The following is a 20384-nucleotide window of genomic DNA, read 5'->3' as shown; positions in this document are numbered from 1 at the left end:
TTTTTTTTTTTTTTTTGACAGAGTCTCACTGTCACCCAGGGTGCAGTGGCACAATCTTGGCTCACTGCAACCTCCACCTCCCAGGTTCAAGCAATTCTCTTGCCTCAGGCTCCCCAGTAACAAGGGATAACAGGCGTGTGCCACCACCCCAGATAATTTTGTATTTTAGTAAAGACGGGGTTTCGTCATATTGGCCAGGCTGGTCTTGAACTCCTGACCTCAGGTGATCTGCCTGCCTCGGCCTCTCCAAGTGCTGGTATTACAGGCGTGCGCCACGGCGTGACCTTTTCGTGTGCTTCTGACAGTGGCACTGGCCTGGCCCAGCCTGCCTTCCTTTCTGATGTCCTCCCTAAAGTAACACTCATCATTTCCTGCTACCTGAGGTGGCCGTGAACTGCAGCTGAAGCCTGCCTGGTGCAGCTCTGACAAGCAAGCCCTTCCGAGGAACAAGAGCCTGGGGGTCAGGTGACTACCAAGCCCTGTTTCCTTTCCCAGCAGGCAAGTGACCCAGCTCTCTTCGCACAGGATGTCCTCTAGGGCCACAGGATATGCACTTTGAGCTGCTCTTTCATTTCTGTCCTCTGTCCTACCTGACATGCCCACATTTGTCCCGGCCAGGCCTTTGTTCTGGAATAGGTGGGAATGCAGCTGGAAGGACTGGGAGCCAGCTTCCACGAGTGACTTCCAGCCGGCCTGTGGGCGCCGCGGCTCGTGTGCACACAGCCACTGCGGTCTTTCCCTCCCTGCACGGTGCCTCTGGATTGTCACGGGGCCAGCCATGCTCCCAACAATGCAACACACCAAGGGAGGGGTTAGAGAGAGAGCTGGAGGTGCCTCAGAGGCTTCTCAGAACAAAGAAAGAGGAGCTGGCCAGGACTGTTCCCTGCCATCTCCTGGGGACAATTTTCAGGCTAAAGAGGAGTGACCCTACTGAGTGACCTCGAGATTGTTGAAACATCTGAAAGGTTTTGGCATGGGTGCTGTAGACCCCATGCATGCCATGGGCTCCCGGGTCAGCTGTGCTGCAGGACAGAGCCAGGCAGGGCTGGAAGGAGGGCTGCCAGGACCACAGCATCGCCCTGACTTGGAGCATCTCCAATTCGAAGAGCCCACTTCTCCTCCACAGGTTACTTGGGCTTCGTCTGAAGAGTGGCTGCTTCTCCAACTTGGCTGCCTAAGACATTTACTCAAGTGACAGCAGTTGGTGGCTGAGCCAGGATATTATGGAGGACTAAAAAAAGCACAAACTTAAAAAAAAAAGATGCATTCTTTAAACAGTCTTGCACACACCCAGGCACAAGCTAGATGCATAGTACTTTGCACCTACACCATCCACGTGAAAAATACAGTACAATGACGTAAAAAACACACTATTTCTTTGAAAAACTTTTATTTAGCGTAAAACAGACCCATACCCTTCATGGGTCAGATGTTACCACCTTTAAAAAAATGTTTAACTCTCCTTCCTGTCCCACTGAAAAAATTTTCTTGAAAGGGTTAAGAAGAGTCTATCATTGCTGGTCAAAATCGGCCTAAGGATGGCCGCCAGGGGCAAAGGCCTGAAGGCACCACTTGGGCAGGCCTGGAAGCCCACGGGTGCGGCACCCTCAAGCCCAGGGGCGGCTCCAGGGAGGCTGCATGCAGACCTCCACAGTGTTCAGCCTCCAGTTTAGTCAGCCTCGAGTTTGGGCTGCTCCTGCGCCTGGTACTTTATGTGCATGATACATGTGTATCCATCCTGCTTCCCGGTCTTCAAGGGAAGACTTAACTCTTGGAAAGAAAACCTGCCTGGAGCTGCACGTTCTCACAGCTGGAGATCGCTTCACACAGCAAGTTACCAGAGTACTCAAGTCAACTGCAAAGTGGTTACAAAATGGGAGCTTTAAAAAAAGTGCTCTCCTAGAACCGATGTCCTCACAGTCAGGAGTGGGAGGCTGGGGCTGCTGTGCGGGCCTGCAGCTCCATGGCGCCCCTCTGCAAAGGCTTGGGTCCGCTTTCCAGACTGCAGGCCGCTGTGTGTGCTGCGGAGGATGCCACAGTGTTAAGGCTGTCCAGGACCAGGAGGTGACGCTGGGCTCTCCTGCTACACCCGGCCACTTGTAGCAGATTCCTAGGCCACACTCCTTCCGAGCCACTTTGCAAACTGCTTCCCCGTTGTGGGGCCAGCAGGAGCTACAAGGGCCAAAGGCAGCTCTGCCGGGCCTGGACTGGTTTTGTGGCCTTCGATAGGAGAGGTCTGGGAAAGGCCACGCCGCAGTGAAGGTCTTTTCCCACGTCCAATTTTATGGGAAGACTGGGGCTTGAAGATGGAATCTAGGAACCCTCCTCTCCCCTTTTTTAAGAGAAGAGAAAAGGAGACCTTTGCCTCACATGAGAGCGGGTAGAGGAGAATCAGAGCCACGGCGGCCACCAGCAGCGTACTTCCTGGATGTGCACGGGAGAGAGATGGCAGCTTCTGAACAGGGATGACACAGGTTCTTTGCTCCTTTGCAGTTGGGATGAATGTTCAAGTTGAGGCACAGTGTGGTTCCCATGGAAAGCCCAAGGTCAGCACGGCCCCTCGGCCTGCTCCGCTACGGGATGCCTTGGAGGGGCCAGGCCTCTGCTCCCAGCTGGCCCCAGCCCAGGGGAGGCGGCAGGTGGCTGGAGCACCCCTAGGGGCAGGTGGGTCTAGCCCGGGGGGCTCCTGGCTGGACTATGTGCTAACTGCTTTGATGGACAAGCACCCCACCCCCAATTAGCTCAGTGGCTTGATGAGCTGTACACAGCCAGGCTGGTGCAGAACCGTGAGAAAGGAACGGTTTGGCTATAGGAGCTAGTGATTCGGGGCTCGCCACCCTTCATGGCCCTATGAAGATCCGGCACAAGGCAGGTGCCCATCACCCTTGGGAGGGAGGGCGGGAGTCTCTTATCTGCTCGAGAGAGGCCAGCCTGCATCCCAGCATCCACTGCAGCTCTTGCGTTTCCGTCTGGGTGAATCTTAGGCTGGGAGGAGGGACTTCACCAGCCACGATTCCAGGGTCCCACCCTGTACCCTCTTGGCCAGTGTGGACGAGGGCCCATCCCGAAACCGTCTTTAACATACGTGTGGAGGAAGGTGATGCCCTGGCACCCAAACTGAGAAAAGGGTGAGTTCTGCAGAGCCAGAATTCTCATTGGGAGGGTGAGAGTGGTGGCTCTGCTGTTAGCTTGGTCCAAAACAGAACGGAAATGCCCCCTCATCACGTGAGCGGTCCAGACGGTCTAGCGCCAGGGTGAGGCAGGCACCAGGTGCAGGAGGGGACAGAAAGCTGTGAGCAGGACCCAACGGGGGTCCTGGGCAGCTCCCTGATGCCAGCCAGGCCAGTGATACGAAGAGAAAGGCTAATAAATAGATGCACGTGGCGAGCGCCGGGCAGCCCTGGACCAGGCCGTGTGGGACGCAGCAGATGCCGCTGTGGCTCCCGCACGCGGGCATCAAGTGATCAGTGTCTCTAGTAAAGATATACAAACCAAGTTACTTCTTTTCAAGTATTAAAAAAATAAGTTAATTGACAAAAAGGGTTTGAAGCGGCTGAGCGTCTTGCCAGGTTGTCAGCTCCATTTCAATGTGCAAACACAGGAAAGACACCGAGGAAGAGGCCATCTCCCGCCCCAGCATAAATGTGGAACAGGGACAATGCCTGTCTGCCAACTGGGGGCATAGAATGTAGGGCCTCATCCTGTCCCCCAAAGTCAGCATTTTCCAGTGTCAAAATGGTTGTGAACTACAAGCAAAATGCAGCAACCCACAGGCCTCAGGCCGCAGCCAGCGAGAGGCCCAGGCATTTGGCCACTTAGGGTCCAGTGTGTGGTGTTCGGCTGGAGAGCACACCCCTCCTGCGTCCTCCTAATTTGCATAATCAATTCCGGAGCCTGCCCACACTTCCATGTCTCCTGTGATGCTGGCGTGGGCATGACTGGACACCTCCCCATCCTGGGTCTCAATCGCACCCTGCTTTCGTGGGGTACTGTTTACGTTTCTTTGGTGGTGCTCCAGGGAGCATGAAGAAGACAGTGGCCCTTGCAGGCTGTGGTGGCGCACTGTGGTTCTGACGGGAGCTGTTTCCCTCTCTTACCAAATGTGCCAGTGGAAGAAAGAGGCATAGCCAGCACATCCTCAGGGAGCGTGCGGGGTGGGCCCCTGCGTCATGCCATACACACCGTGCTCCTCCTCTGAGCGGGAGGTCCAGGTGGGCCTCCTCCCAGGAGGTGGCACCGTCTCAGATAACCACTGTCCCTGGGGCTCCCCACTGCATGCGGGACTCGACCACTTTCCAAGCAGCACACGGGCATCTGAGCATAAACTCCAAGGAGGTGCCAGGCCTCCTCAGATCGTGGCTTCGGGTGGTTTGGAGGCCACTACCCGGCCAGGCGGATGCCAACAGAAAATGGAGCGCTGGGTGTGAGCTCAGGACCAGTTAAGGCTGAAGCCCTTGGACAGCATGGCAGCCTCCAGGTCCTTGTCCTCCTCTCTCTCCCGGAGCCGCTGCTCCTCCAGCAGCGCCACCAGTGAGTCTCTCTGCTCCACCACCTCCAGCATCTCATTGAGAATCTGCTTCTCTTCAGACAGCTCCTCCTCAGTCTTAAGGTGATCTTGAAGGAGAAGAAGGCATGAGGTGAGGGGCCTGGAGGTGGCACCCACCCCGGGCTCCATGGGTGCCTCACCCCACTCACCTTCCACTGCCATGCGTTCCCGGAGCTCCTGCTGCAGTCGGCTCTGCCGGTCTTCCAGCTCCAGCTCCCGGGCACTGAGGAGGGAGGGCAGGAGGGAGATCAGCCACTGTGACTGGGGACCACCCCTCACCCCCAAATCCGGAAGGACCTCTATGCCTGCTGTGACAAGCATGGCACCAACACCCCCTACCCAAGGCCACTCACAAGATCATCAGCTCCGACTCGTAGCGCACCATGGCGTTCTTCTCCTGCACTAGCTTGAACCACTCCTGCATCAGCTTGGGGTCGTCCTTCTTGCCCATGCCTGCCGAGAGAACATTCGTGTGGGGTGCAGGGAGTGCCGTGCCCACCCTGGCCCGCAGGAATCACACGGGGCAAATGTGCAAAGAGGGCCGAGCAAGATGCTGCCGGAACTTCCACTCCCAAGCCAGGCCCAAGGTTTGCCTGCAGCCATGGGGCCCTGGCGCCCCCTCCCCAGGGCCTGCGCTTCCCCGTGTCCTGCCGTCCCTGCTCACCCGTCAGCGACCTCGCCAGTGGGGACCTTGCTCTCCCCGGGCCTGGTTTCTGCCCCTCCTGCTCCCTGTGCTCTCCTAGGATGACTTATGTCGCTTTCTCTCTTTCTTCCCATTCAATGTTTATTTAGCACTTTCTAGATGCTGGGTCTCCTGGGAGGAAACCACTCTCGGAAACAATGCAAAGTGAATTTGTAAACTGCACCCTGCCCTCAGGTCATGCTCATTAACTCAGCTCTTTCTTGGGCCACTCCCCTCTCCAGGGGCTACCAGAATAGATGCCTTGTCATTTGTTTACCTCCTGACCAGGCAGAGAAGACACCACTCCTTAACTTGTGGCCTATCAAGCTTCCGGATGCCTCCCGCGGGATCCCGCATGCTGGACGCAGGGATCTCAGGATGGCCACCGGGTTTCTCACCAAGAGCAGAGAAACGCTAGCAGCCCCTGGGGATGGAAGGAGGTGGCCACGCCCTGCCCTGGTCCCGTCCAATAGAATGCCTGTGGCTGGTGGCTGCCTGCTAGCTCAGGCTGCCTGAACCAACAGGTGCCCATACCAAACCGCCCCCAGGGGCGGCCTGACCGCTGGCTTCACTGTGGCAGGAGGACAGAAGGAAGAAGTCTCCAAAGGACCAAGCCACCCAAGGAGGGAACGAGGTCCTTCTCCTCGGAGCACGGAAGTTCATGGCAAAAGTGTGGTCCCGCCTAAAACACATGCTGTGTCAGTGGTTCTTCAATAGTTTTGGATTACAAACCACTTTGAGAATCTCATAAAAGCTAGGGACTCTCTTCCTAGAAAAATGCCTATGTGTGCAGAGCAAACCATTGGATGCAGAGTTCCAGCTGCTCCTGGGCTTCCTGTGGCCCGTCCGTGGGCCTCAGGTTAAGGGGCACTAGACGGGGACATCTTTCAGAGGCCCCTGCACTCTCCGCGTCGCTTGGCAGGGTGTGTTCTAGGCCAGTTAAGACAAGCCCAGGAGTGTGAGGAACACGGCCTCTGAAGGGCCAGCCACAGCCCGAGCCCTCCCTCACTGCTAGCTGCCTTTCTCCACCTGCCTTTCTGGCACATGGTACACAGACACATCTCTTATCTGCAGTGGTGTCTGCTAGACAGTTAGTCTCTACCCAGTGGCCACACCAAGGAGGCAGAAACGCATCATGTTCAACAAGCAGGGGTGAGTGTCTGTACCGTGCCCTAGTGCCCATGCGGTTCTGCTCCCAAGGGGGTTCCTGCCCCTGAGCCTCCTCTGAAGGACGAAACCCCCCCGGCCTGTCCAGCCCGCGACTGTGGAGTGCCTGCCTGAGGGTCAGGGGACCAGCGCTCTCCTCACCCAATCCAATAGGCTTGGGTCTTGGCTTTTAAGCCAGTCCCCACTCAGTTCCATGCATTGCTTTCGGAGCGTCTCTGCACAATGTGCCCACACAGCCGTGGAGGAGGGGCCCCGGCATGCAAGCTGTCCAGTGCGCCCAGCCGCGGCGGCACCAGGGAGACTCTCCCGCTGCCCACCTCCCCGCGAAGACACAGAAAATGCCACCGGAGACGTGCGGACAGCGCTCACTAGCTACGGTGAGCTCGCCCACGGCCGCCAGGCAGGGGCTGTGGTGTGTGGGCGAGAGTCGGGTGAGCGCTGTGGATGGCAGGTAAGAGTTAGCAGGGTTAGTCATGGCCACACCCCCCACATGCCTTTCAACGACAATCTTATCACCACAACAGACTTCAAATCAGACAAACTTAAAAAACACACACTCAGCAAGACACGAGGTAGAGAGGTTTGCTTTCAGTGGTTGTTTGGAAAGGGGCCCGAGGGCGCTTGTGTAGACCAGTCTTTGTAAGGACAGTATTCCTTGACGCTCCCATCCAAATCGCTGCACACAGGCGGGAGGATCCTCACCTGTATCCCTGCCCCTCTATCTGGATCTGAGACTTACAGGCCCCAGCCATGAAAGGCCAGCCAATGCTGCAGCCCTGAAGGGCCCAGACCTGGAGGCTCTCTGGCTTCACTCTGCACCCTGGTCCTCCCCATAGACAGTCAAAGGGATACTGTACCTTTAGAAACTGCCACAGACTCATGACATTTTGTAACAGGACCATTGAGGGTCAGAGAGAGACAGAGAGAGAGAGAGAGAGAGAGAGAGGTAGGTGGGTTCTGGCTCTGTGTTTGACTAGTGTGGCTACACCCCCTCCGAGGTAGCAGGGATGGGGTTGGCGAGGTTACGTTACCTTCCTGGACACAGCAAGGGCAGAAGGAGAGAGGTCTACGTCGTGGAGTCCCGCCACTGGGCTCAACTTCAAAAGGACCAAACAAGGAAGAGGAGGAGGAGACGGAGAAAGACAAGAAGGAAGAGGAGAAGAGGAGCAGGAATTTGGAAGTGGAGAGGGACAGGGAGAAGGTGGAATAAAAACAAGCAGAGGACAAAAAGCATAAAAAGTGAGAAAGGAACAACAGGAGGAAAAGAAAAAAATACAAGAAATGGAGAAGCAGAAACAAGGGAAACAAAGTCTACAAATGAATTAAGTCCTTTTTTCAGCATGGAACTGAATGAGAGCAGACCCAGCTCCGGGCAGCATCACAGAGGGGGTGTGGGCTCAGAGCAGCGGTGTGAGTTCCTCCAAGAGGGATGACGTGTCCCCTACATGATGGCAGCAGTCGGGCCACAGGGCCCTCCCGCCTCTACTCCTTATCAGGAGGGCAGTGGCATCTGGGTTGTCATACAGTGGCCTCTGGGGCCTTGGGCCCCCTCCTCAAAGCCCCTGGATAGGTCTGCCTGGCTCTGAGAAAGACTGCATTCAGTAAGTGGCCAACATGGCTTCCAGGCTTGTAGGTGACAACCTGGGGTCACCTCCCAGACCCACATGGAATCCTCTAAGATGTCACCACAGGTATGTGCTTGAGGCAAAGCTGGCCTTGACAAGTGCAGGGCAAGGGGGGCCTCTTTGTCTGTGAGGGCAGCACCCCATCCTGCGATGGACCTCCAGGACGCTCACACCTGCGCTGCTTCAAATTCTGAGCCAGAACAATTTTGGGGAAACGTACACACACAGAGGTGACTTCCACCCGTCCGTGTCACTGTCCCCTCTCTCCCCCAGGCATGGGGAGAGCCGGCCACCCCCTTCTTCCTTCTGGTCCTTCTATGGCTGTGCGGGGACCTCATGCTGCAGCTGGGGGCTGCCACACTCTGGACTGTGAGACCAAAGGGGTAGGCTGACAGGACATGGCGAAACTTACAGGAACAATGCTGGGAGGAGTGCTGGCGGGGCACCGAGAGCCAGTGTGCACAGACATCTCTAGATCTGGGGTCTGATGCCTACTCAAGGACGAGGGAGAGGAGTTTGGCAAGGGACCATCACAGAACCACAGAGCACACACAGGGACAACAGAGCCCAGGAAGACACGGGGCCTCAGCCCACGGGCAGGGCAGTGTGTGGTTTACAGAGAACAGGGTTGAAGAAATAGCCTTGACTCAACAGAAGGCCAACAGGACAAACGGCTGGCTGAGAGGCCCCTCTGCGGTGCCGCTGCATGAATACAGGGGTTTTCTGCCTTTGAACCCTTCCAGTGTGGTGCATAGTGCTTTGGGCACACTGAATCTGCTGTTGGGTACAACTTCGAAAGCAAAGCCAGGGACAGCGTGCATGTGTGTGAAATGCTGACTGTACCCAGTGTGCTCAATACACACGGCACAGCCAGCCGAATGCACGGGTATGAGGGAGGGTTTCTTTCCGCAACATTATTCTCTGCCTTACAGCCGACCTACAGTCAACCTCGGCTTCAAAGTGTAGTCTGTGTTGAGGCTTGGAACACCTGGATGAATCCCATCAAATACGTCCGTGCACACTCCCTACCACCTCCTGCGACTGGTGTCACAGGTGAATAGGCCACGCTGTGGAGTGGAACAGCACCCATGTGACACACGTCCACAACACATCCAAAAGGAAGAGGCAGGCGCCTGCAAGGGTATACATTACAACACGTGTTTCTGCTTTCTGGACAGCACAAAATACAGCTTTCAGCTGTTTTTATGTAGGCCACATCCTCATACGCCCTTCCCAATACAGAGGACAGAACAGAAATTATGAAATGAAATTAGGGAAAGGGAGCATCAGGTAAAGCAAGCATTTAAAGAAACCAAAAAGGCTTTCTCCTAGCAAGAGGCGGAAGCGCATGTCAGTGACGGTGAGTCCACGCTGCACTGATTACCTTCGGACTTCCCTGTACGCTCCACCACTTCCACAACGAACGAGGCTACTTTTATAACCAGAAAAAACACCCTATCAATACAATTTTCAAAAGAAGAAGTGGAAGGGAAAAACTAATCAAACAAGGGGAGTTCCACCCGACTGGAACCCAACCTGAGCATGCATGGGGCCGGGGTGGGGGGTTTATAGTAAATGCTTTGCCTTTTAGGGGGATGTAAGAAACAGAAGATTTGGTTCACTGATTCTAAGAACAAAGATGCTGTCAAGCTTATGGCAAATGGAAGTTTTTTGGTTTTTCTTAACGTCAGGGTAACGGGTTTCCATCTGTTGCTAACAGGTGCTATAATTTACCACTTCTCAAAGCACTCTTGCGTGCCCTGGATGCCGGCCACCCCTCCTGAGCTCCCGAGCAGTGAGCGGGTCCTGGTCAGAGGACCCCTCCTCTCTGGAGCACTCTGCTGAGTACCCAACACTCGTGGGCACATCTGCTCCATCTTTCCCTCTGAAGCAGCACTTCCTTTGGACGTGTGACCTGGGGTTGGCTCTTTAGTGCCACTCGCTTGACCCGTGGCGGGCAGGCAGTGCCTGTCACCAAATTTCAAAAGCAACAGTACACCACCAGGGAGTGAGGCCTGTCCAGAGCAGTGCATGAGATGAGCATGGACAGCACTCTCTGGTTTCAAGGGGCCCTCATATGCACTGCCCACGTGATCCTCACACCGGCCAGGTGTGGCTGCCGGGAGGGGCAAATTCAAATGAGGGTTCTGAGGCTCAAAGGAGTTAAGTGTGGCAGAGCCTGGAAAAAAGCCAAATCTTCTTGCCCACTCTGAACTCAGAGCTTGCCCTCTTTAAGGCCAACACGGACTCCAGGCAAATCTAACAAATGCTGGCGTCTCAGGCAGCTCAAGGAAGAGCAGTCCCACAGACCCTGATCAGAATGTCACACCTGGAAGGGAGGTCCGATGTCCCTTCCTGCCTCGTCTTCTGAAGAGGCCCTCAGAGGGTAAGTAGAGGCTGTTTTGTCTGTGCCGGGGAGACAGTGAAGGCAGGACCTGAATCCAGGCCTGGCATTCCTCAGTCGGGGTGCCCCCTACACTACCACCTGCCCCTGAGTGCACCCGAGCACCTCACTCCAAGCCCTGCCTCTCATGGACCCAGGACCCAGTGTGGGGTAGAACGGCCGACAGGGTGGGGAAAAGAGTGGCCAGCTGTAGGGCAGGTCCCCTTCTCTGTACTTGTCCTTCTACAGTCCCACGTTCTCTCCGACCAAGACTCTTCACCTTTGCACACTGCATCAAGACACCTGGGCAGCTGGAAAAACAAGCCAGCAGATGAGCCCGCACACTGAGCCTCCATGATCATCTGAAAGGCAGGCAGGGCCTACTTTAGTCCTTCTGGTACTCAAAATCCAAGAGCTATAGCCCTGAGACTGGGGGGCAAGAGGCTTGAGTGCCTTGCTCACAAGGATTGGTGAGGATATGGTCAGAAAGCTCGGAGGTGCGGGGGCTCACACCTGTGATCCCAGCACTTCAGGAGGCCAGGGTGAGAGGACTGCTGGAGTCCAGTTTGAGAGCAGCCTGGGCAATGCAGTGAGACCCTGTCTCTACAGAAATTAGCTGGGTGTGGTAGCGTGAGTATCTATAGTCCCAGCTACACAGGAGGCTACAGTGGGAGGTCTGATTGAGCCCAGGAGGTCAAGGCTGCAGGGAGCCGTGATTGCACCACTGTACCCCAGCCTGGGTGAGTGAGACCCTATCTCTAAAAAGTAAATAAATAAGTAATACCCAGAGGGGCCAAGACAAAGGCCCAACCCTGTTCACAGCCCAACAATCACCAGTGACAACCTGTGTGGTGGTGGGTGCTGGCTTGACGCTCTGCATTTCTAAGGAACTCCATCATTCAATTCTGCCTGGTTATATTTAACCCACTGGCTTCTACATTGATGCTGATATCAAAAACAGAAATGTCATACGTGAATCATGGCTTGTGGTAAGGACAATGTGGGAGACTAATAATTTATACCAGAAATGTTTACTGAGCACCCCAAATGCACCAGCCACCAATGCTAACCACGTGGCAGCCAAAGCAGGAAAGAACTTCTGCTGGGAAGCAGAGGTGTGTACAGCCACAGCAGGCAGGCCAGTTGGTGGGCTGTTCTCCAAGGTTGCTGAACAACTGGCCCTAGGGACCGGCCTCATCTCAGTATCCGTCTCTGCCCACTAGACAGGTTCCCAGCCCCCCCGGTTGGACAAAGGCACCATCACCACAGAGCTGGGGAGGTCCCTAAAGCAATGTTCAGTAGACCAAATGAGGGCCCACTAGGGAGACTTCTAGAGACCAGAGGTCCCAGCCTGGAATGTTGCATTTCCCCAGGGAACACGGGTTAGGTTGTGGCGTGTCACCAGACTAGTACCATACACAGAGGTGTAATGAGGAAAACGGGCTTTTTATGAACTGAGCCACCATTTACCACTGTATTTCCATGTGAAAATACAGAATTCCAAATAATCAGCTTGCAAGCGCTTTAGAACACCAGCCTTTCAAGAGCTGGAGGCTGGCCCCACACCCTCCCTGCTGATATGCTGTTGTGTGTTTCATGCACACAAACTCTGTGGAGCCCCAAGGTTAGCGTCTTCCCCGTTCAGCCACACTTTTGGAACATCCTGCATAGACAGAGATCATTTTTGGTTTTCAGTTCCGTTGGGTCTCTGAGGATCACACTCCAAGGCGTCAGGGCCAGGAAAGAGGCTCACTTATTTCTCAGGCATATTTTGAGGCCCCACTTTCCTTCCTCTCTGGGCAGCCGTGTGCAGCCCTTAGCTTACCAGGGTGGACTCTCATTTCTCACACTTATTTTGGCGGTAATGCCACTGTACTGACTGCTAAAGATAGTACCACTATAAATAATAACAAATATTATGATAAATATAGTGTTGGAGCAATGCCTTTTTATCTAACTCCTGTCACAGACACCAAAGAGCTTTTGTCACCTTTTCCTAGGAAACACCGGGGGCATTACCTGTCACAGCTATGCCCAACTGACTGGATTAAACTTTCAGAAAGCAGCCAGGTGCAGTGGCTCACACCTGTAATCCCAGCATTTGGGATGCCGAGACCGGTGGATCACTTGAGGTCTGAAGTTCAAGACCAGGCTGGCCAACATGGTGAAACCCCGTCTCTACTAAAAACACAAGATTAGCCGGGTGTGGTGGCGCATGCCTGTAGTCCCAGCTACTCAGGAGGCTGATGCAGAATTGCTTGAACCCAGGAGGTGGGGGTTGCAGTGAGCTGAGATGGCGAACCCACTGGGTGGGTTCCAGCCTGGGTGACAGAGCCAGACCCTGTCTCAAAAACTTTCAGAAAGCGAAGTGCTCAGGGCTGGAATTCCTTGGCGGCTCAGGTTTATGGAATGGCGCCACCACAGATTTTCCACTCTGCCTCGCTCAGGTTATGCAGCCTGGGAAGTGTGAAGGAAGACTGACCAAATGTTTTGCTGACTAAGAAGGCACTCGGCTATTCTGAGTCCCCAACTCAGGAAGCCTATTTGGTGGGCACCACCAGTGCCATGCTCCTGGCTGGGGGCAGCCTTGGCACTGCAAGGCTGAGGTCCAGTCTAAAACCTTGAGTGACGACAAACAGCATGGCCCTGACAGGGGTCCCAGCTGGCTGGTGTGCAATACTACAGACATGCGAGCAGCTGTCATGACAGGGTGAGGGTGGTTCAGCAGTCCCAGTCTAGCATACACATAGCGGGGCTGGGAGACGCCTGGCGCTACACAGACTTAGTGCAGAGATAAAGCTCCAGGTTGGGAGGAAGAGTAAAGGCAAAAAACCAAACAAATGCATGTGAGAATTACAATCACAGACACATACACACATACACACACACACATACACGTACATTGAGAAACCGCGCAGGTTCCAAAGTTCCTAAGCAAAGCAGAGCCAGGCTGACAGTGGACTAGTCAGGCAAACCAAGAATCTATCAACATGAAACTCAGAGAAGCAGACAGAACAGGAAGATGGTTGCTCAGAAGGGCAAGGGGCAGGCACCCCTGCACCCCCATCTCACAATAGCAAGAGGCCACCCTCCAGTCCTTCATGTTACATTTCTAAACCTTTCGTGTTCTTTAAATTTTCCTTTGAGATATATAAATCAAGAGATGAGGTCCCCGAAAACTAGAAATTATGTGTGTGTGTTTTCAATCGGTTTTAGAAGAAATGTGGTTTTCTTCTACATTTCCAGTCATCTGTCTGTTCTAGTGCAATACAGCAGGCTGGGCTGGGCCTGTTCAGGGTCCCAGGGAAGAAGGCAGAAGGGGAGTGGCCACCTGGGGACCCTTCCTCTCTGGCCCAAAGGTTGTTTTGAGTCTTTTTAATGATTTCTTTGGAAATCACAAGGTCCAGCTATACGAAGAAGGGAAATTTTCATTCTTTATGTCCTGTGGCTGAAAAAAGAGACTTTCAGAGCCTTTAGGTAGTTCACTGAGAGCCACTGAAAGAGCCTGGAGTAGGACACACAGAGCACAGGGCAGGGGCAGGAGGTGGCATTCCTAGCACTCCGAGGGCTGCTTGGAGCTTTGCTCTGCCCACGGGAGAAATGAGACGGGTGCTATGGCACAGAAATGGGGCTTCGGGGTGGCCTTTTGGGGATGCAGGCACAGAGGGGCAACCAGGTTTCACATATGAGGCTCCAGATCTCAAAAGGGTGATTTTCCTTCCAATTAACGAATATTACCAAGTGCTCCAAGAATGAAACAGCAGAAACAGAAAAGAAACCTAATTCTGGCATTGACGTCATCCTCACGGGCGTGGCGAGAACAGGGCCTGAAGTCCACAAGAGACTCCCTGCAGAGGGGAATGTCCTCTTATAGCAGCAGCCCCCATGCGGTGAGCAGAACCCAAGAAGGCTTGAATTCACGCAGCATAACGGTCTGGGAGAGGGGAAGTGATGGGCTGACGAGCTCACCTCCAAAGGGTTTTGAGTGTCAGTGGTGGGGTGCTGTACTTCACAAGGCACCCTGAGTTTCCTTTTTCTATTTACTTCATTTCCTCCTGGAACTTGTTGGAATTCTAAATCCAAAAAGCTAGTAGCTGGAGTCTGGGGACCCAGAGGAGAAAGCAGCTCACTACCTCTTCTCACTCAAACAAGGTGGGTAAAGAAAGCAGGAGATGCGGGCCAGGCGCGGTGGCTCACGCCTGTAATCCCAGCACTTCGGGAAGCTGAGGCAGGTGGATCACCTGAAGTCAGGAGTTCGAGACCAGCCTGGCCAACATGGTGAAACCCCACCTCCTCTAAAAATACAAAAATTGGCCGGGTGGGGTGGTAGGCGCCTGTAATCCCAGCTACTTGGGAGGCTGAGGCAGGAGAATCACTTGAACCCGGGAGGCGGAGGTTGCAGTGAGGCCAGATCGCACCATTGTACTCCAGCCTGGGTGACAGAGCAAGACTCTGTCTCAAAAAACAAACACCAACAAAAAATAAAAAAACAAAGCAGGAGATGCGATGGGTGTGTTGATGGGTGCATTAATGGCATCTTGAACTGCAAGGGAAGGGTGGATACAATCCTAAAGAAATGCGTTCTGACAGCCCCTTCCAGGAGATTCGGAATGTAAACAAATCTCTTTTTCTTTTCTTTTTTTTTTTTTTTTTTTTTTTTTTTTTTAAGAGACAGCGTTTTGCTCTGTTGCCCAGACTGGAGTGCAGCGGTGCAATCACAGGTCACTGCAGCCTCAAACTCTTGGGCTCATGTGATCCTCCCACCGTGGCCTCCCTAGTAGCTGGAACTACAGGCACGCGCCACCATGCCCAGCTAATTTTGAAAATTTCTTTATAGAGACAGGGTTTCACCATCTTGCCCAGGCTAGTTTCAAACTCCTGGGCTCCAATGATACACCTGCCTTGGCTTCTCAGATTGCTGGGATAACAGGTGTGAATTTTTTCACACATGGAAATTTGCTTAGCATGGACATGAACACTCGAGGTGCTATTAGGAGGAGGCAAGAGGCATGAGACGGGATAAGGGTCTGTTAATTGGAATGGAAGCACCGGCCCTTCTGCAGCACCAGTGGCCGTTGAGTGTGGAGGTCCAGGAACACACCAGAAGCCCTGGGACACCGACGGAGTCTCCAAGGGGGTGGGTGCGTGGGAGCGCGGGATCGGAGAACATAGGAAGCATAGACAGCAACAGTCTATCTTCCCAGGGAGGTGAGAGCCCCGCCTTGGATGTGGCACTGTCTGATAGATGGAATCACAGAATTATGACATTGGTTTTTAAATGAATGGGCCAAGAAGTGACCCTCTTAAAAGAATGGGGTCAGGGTAAAACATGAGACAATTATCTTTGCCATTCTTCTGTTTGAAGACCACCTCTAGGCATGGAGCCTCCACGGGGAGATGAAGTGGGTAGACTGCCACATCACGGACACAGGAACAGGGAGGAGGAGCCAGAGTCCCCAGCATTCCCCTTGACACAATGGCAGCTGCCCAGGAGAAAAGCTGCCCAAAGCTTAGAAATGAGACACAGGGATCAGTCATTCCTCTGAACTAGTACAAATGGCAAGATGCCAAACATACTGCAACCTCTAAGCTAGTGGTTCTCCTGCTCTAGAGGGCATCAGAACCCACTGGAAGGTCTGTTAAGCACATAACCAGGCCTCACCCCAGAGTTTCTGATTCTGCAGGTCTGGGGCAGGACTGTCCCTTTTTTTTTTTTTTTTTTGAGACAGAGTCTCGCTCTGTTACCCAGGCTGGAGTGCAGTGGCGCGATCTCGGCTCACTGCAAGCTCCACCTCCCGGGTTTATGCCATTCTCTTGCCTCAGCCTCCCGAGTAGCTGGGACTACAGGCGCCCGCCACCTCGCCCGGCTAGTTTTTTTGTATTTTTTTAGTAGAGACGGGGTCTCACCGTGTTCGCCAGGATGGTCTCGATCTCCTGACCTCATGATCTGCCCGTCTCGGCCTCCCAAAGTGCTGGGATTACAGGCTTGAGCCACTGCGCCCGGCCAGGACTGTCCCTTTCTAACAGGCTCCTAGGTGATGCTGCTGCTGGTCCAGGGACCACACTGTGAGAACCATGGCCTTGAGCTTTTTCTGTCCTCACTGAAAGGAAGTACAAAGTGAGCCCCAGGACACAGCAAGGAGGGAGCGATGTTGTTATGGGCACCTGTCAACCTGGCTTTGAATCTGGTGAATCTGGGCAGAAATCACAACAGAGAAGCCTTTCCCTCGCACTCGGCTCTTCGGGGAGAAATGAGAGCACACCCCAGTGGAAATGGTCGGGCTGAGGTCTTGGCATGTTTTCTTCTTTGCGTAAGGGTGGCAGGCAGTGAGCTCCCTAGCAGATATGACTCCTACAAGCAGTAAGGGATGAGATTCAGGGCAAAAGCTGTGTTGGACTGTGTGTATTCAGGGGACCAGGATGCAGATGCAAGGCTGGTGGAGTGGGGTAGGCAAAGTTTTATCACAAAAAATGAAAACGACCCCAGGCAGCAAAAGCAAGCTCAGATCTTCCTCTGGAGCACATGTGGGCAGGGGGGAGATCAGCACGCTGCTGTTTTGAGCTGGAAAAGGGTCTGTGCTTTTGCCATTTGGTTACTGGGTTGATTTCTCTTTGTTTCTGTGAGCAGGGGCTGGGAAGCACAGGTGGAGAAAGGGTGTCAGCGGGGTTAGTGTCAGCACAGATGCTGCCATACATACCACCCAGATGCAAGTCGATGAGGTCACTGTAATAAGACTCTCCCCAATAGTCTACAACAAGGAATCGGTGAAGAGAGAGTTATTCCACCAGGTAACCCTCCTGTCCCCCCACACCCAAAGCAATCAATGATACGGAGCGTAAGAAACAGACACAGCGAGGCAGTAGAGGAACGGCTGGAAAGCATGCGTGCCTAAGTGCATCACACACCGCATGTCCACACATGCCGTATCTGCATACTGCATGGCTGTGGGAGGAGGGCAGTAAATTAAACCCACCGTGGGGAGTCAACAGTCACTATCAACACATCCCACGCACGCCAGGGATCATCCAGGACAGAGGCTTTGGCTTTGCTGGGAACTCCCACCCCTGGGACTGAACCTTCTCTAACTAATGGTTAATAGAGTGGGGCTGCCTGCTTGTCAGTTGTGATACTGGAAGCCCCAGCCTCAGGGGCTGGAGGCAGGAGGCAAACATCCTACAGAAGCTCTGCAATCCTTAGGTTTCACAAAGTCGGTGCTCTCCCAGGAATTCCCACGACCCCACTGCTGACTCTATCAAACGCCTTGCACACCCACTTTTGCCGAATGGGTTTGAAAGGAAGGGGATCCTGTTTCGAGGCTTAGGCCTCCAAATTCAGTTGGCCTTCTTAAAAACAGGAAACAAGCAGAGACTGATGCAGAGTTCTTCCCCCAGGCACGTGCCCCAAGGCTCCTGGAGGTCTGCCAGCCCAGGGCACTCCTAGCCTGGTAGTTCCGCAGCTGTCTGGTCAAGAGCACTATGTAATTTCCATGCCTGAGATGCAGACTGGGCGCTGCCAAGAGGCTGGGCTTGAGCGGGCGGTCCTCATCTCCCCAGAATCATAAAGACACAGAGCACAGCATTCGGCCGCCATGGTGTTGCCTTTTCTCCAAACCCCGCATTCTGAATGCAGATCCTCACAGTCTCCGGTCCCACCTGAGGGCCTCCCCTTGAGAGTGACACAGCAGACAGTAGTAGAATGCGGTCCTGCCCCAGCTTTCCAACGCATGCTCAAGGCTGAGCCGGTGGTTTTGTAACAAAAAGCCTTCCCAGGTGCCCCAGGACTGGAAATTACCTAAGTTGTGGCCTGGCCCTAGGATCAAAGGCGCTGAAGCTAATCCTTGCGGCCTGGCCATACATTGTCATACCTTAGACAAATGGAGAATGGGATGGCAGGTCCACGCCAGAGCCCTTCTCTGGAAAGGTAGCTTGGCTAACAAAGTCTGACGGCCTCAGACGGCGATGGAAGCTGGAGACCACCAAGTGAGATGGTAGCAGGTTCTAGCCAGTTGTCTACAGTCCCCAGGGAAGGGTGGACTGCCATGATGAGAAGACTCCAGATTATCATCATGCCCAGCTGCCACTGCCTTTTTCAGGGCTCAGCCAGGTGCCAAGAGACTAAGGAGAGGAATGGGACGCAGAAGCAGGAGAGAGAGCAGCAGTAGCACGCACACTTGGGCTTCCCAGACGGCATCCGCCAAGGAGGAGCAGGGCCACGGGGAACTGTGACGTGAGACCAGCCTTGGAAGGGATGTATTCAATTCACGTAAGAGAAGGAACATAATATATTTGTAAATTCTTATATTCTTATGGTAGGAACCATAATTCCTGAAAATTCCTGAGAGTTTCTCAAATGCATCACGAAGAAATATCCCAACAGACCTACTAAGGCCCATCTTGAAAAACAGAATAGAAACATCTTTGGATAGAGATATTTGCTGAAGACTCACCTAAAGGAAGGAGTTTGGACTAGGACAGTGGTTTTCAAGCTTCTGTGGAACCCTAAAGATTCTTCCAAAGGCATTCCAAGGGGTCTCCCAAATACCTGATGTACAGACACTTGTAGCTCTTTTAAGAGACCTTATTAAAACAAGACACACCACCTTCAAATATTTTGTTTTGTTTTGAGACAGAGTTTCGCTCTTGTTGCCCAGGTTGGAGTATAATGGCGCAATCTCAGCTCACCGCAACCTTTGCCTCCCGTGTTCAAGCAATTCTCCTGCCTCAGCCTCCCCAGTAGCTGGGATTACAGGCATGTAATCCTACCACGCCCAGCTAATTTTTTTGTATTTTTAGTAGAGACGGGGTTTCTCCATGCTGGTCAGGCTGGTCTCAAACTCCCGGCCTCTGGTGATCCGCCCGCCTCGGCCTCCCAAAGTGCTGGGATTACAGGCTTGAGCCACTGTGCCCAGCCCAAATGTTTTATATGCCAATTTTTCACTCACTGGAGACCATGAACCCAATAATCTGTGCTGCCAGGTGAGCTTGAGTTTGTGGTACCCTCAGGATCAGGTTTCCGCCTCTCTCTGTGTGTCAGTGACTGAACTCCATGGGAATGTGTTAGTGAAGAGGACATTTTATTCATTATGTAAATTCTGGCCTGCAGCATTGTGCTCACCTGCCACCATTCAGGGTCTGTCCAGTAGAGCTACTACAGCTCAGTGACAGCACGCACGCCTGTCAGCGAGTCCCTTCATTTAGGTGGGTAACACGTTTTGCTGTGGTATTCTAGCATAGCTGGGTTTTTGTTTACTGTTTGGGAGCCTCTTGTTTGTCATGAGGAATAGGAACTGCTGTTAGGTCTGCTACGATCCAACTGTGAAAAAAAAAAGCTCTTGCCTCATTTTAAATGTCTAGTATCTACATCATGTAAACTGCAGATATCCTGAGATTTCTAAGTAAGCTGTTAAAAAATCCAAAAACCAAACAAACAAAAAAGCCCTGTTTTCACTTATAGCAACTACAGTTCTTGTGTGTACTGGCTGGATGCTGGGACTCAGTCATGTCCAAACTCTCTGCTATAACTTGTATTTTCTTTTTTTTTTTTTTTTTTTTGAGGTGGAGTCTCGCTCTGTCGCCCAGACTGGAGTGCAGTGGCCAGATCTCAGCTCACTGCAAGCTCCGCCTCCCGGGTTTACGCCATTCTCCTGCCTCAGCCTCCCCAGTAGCTGGGACTACAGGCGCCCGCCACCTCGCCCGGCTAGTTTTGTATTTTAGTAGAGACGGGGTTTCACCGTGTTAGCCAGGATGGTCTCGATCTCCTGACCTCGTGATCCGCCCGTCTCGGCCTCCCAAAGTGCTGGGATTACAGGCTTGAGCCACCGCGCCCGGCCTATAACCTGTATTTTCAAATCTGTGTTAATTATCAACATTTTAGAGTGCTTCTTTTTGACTTTAAACTTGAACTTATAATATTGTAAAAAGGGTTCTGCTGCTAAAAAAACAAGCTTGAAAACCACTGACTTAGATGGCATTTGGGTTGTA

At 53.3% G+C, this 20384-nt stretch overlaps 2 protein-coding genes across 2 annotated transcripts in view; both read right to left on the bottom strand.

Moving 5' to 3' along the window:
* Positions 1-1377: 1377 nt before the first annotated feature.
* Positions 1378-3457, bottom strand: LOC108541709 (uncharacterized). Its single transcript, XM_017891323.1, is given in 4 exon segments — positions 1378-1813; positions 1815-2281; positions 2371-2424; positions 3226-3457. Coding segments are annotated over 4 exon segments (897 nt in total). The 3' UTR covers positions 1378-1669.
* Positions 1378-20384, bottom strand: part of MICAL3 (microtubule associated monooxygenase, calponin and LIM domain containing 3) — a 234449-nt gene continuing 215442 nt past the window's right edge. Inside the window, 3 exon segments of the mRNA XM_017891328.1 lie at positions 1378-4614; positions 4696-4769; positions 4900-4999. Of these exon segments, the coding sequence (XP_017746817.1) occupies positions 4430-4614; positions 4696-4769; positions 4900-4999 (359 nt within the window). The 3' untranslated portion in view covers positions 1378-4429.

Source organism: Rhinopithecus bieti, unplaced genomic scaffold (genome assembly GCF_001698545.2).
Source record: "Rhinopithecus bieti isolate Rb0 unplaced genomic scaffold, ASM169854v2 scaffold_20777, whole genome shotgun sequence".
Lineage (NCBI taxonomy): Eukaryota > Metazoa > Chordata > Mammalia > Primates > Cercopithecidae > Rhinopithecus > Rhinopithecus bieti.
The sequence above is the reverse complement of the archived record's forward strand: the minus strand, read 5'-3'. Positions and strand labels throughout refer to the sequence as shown.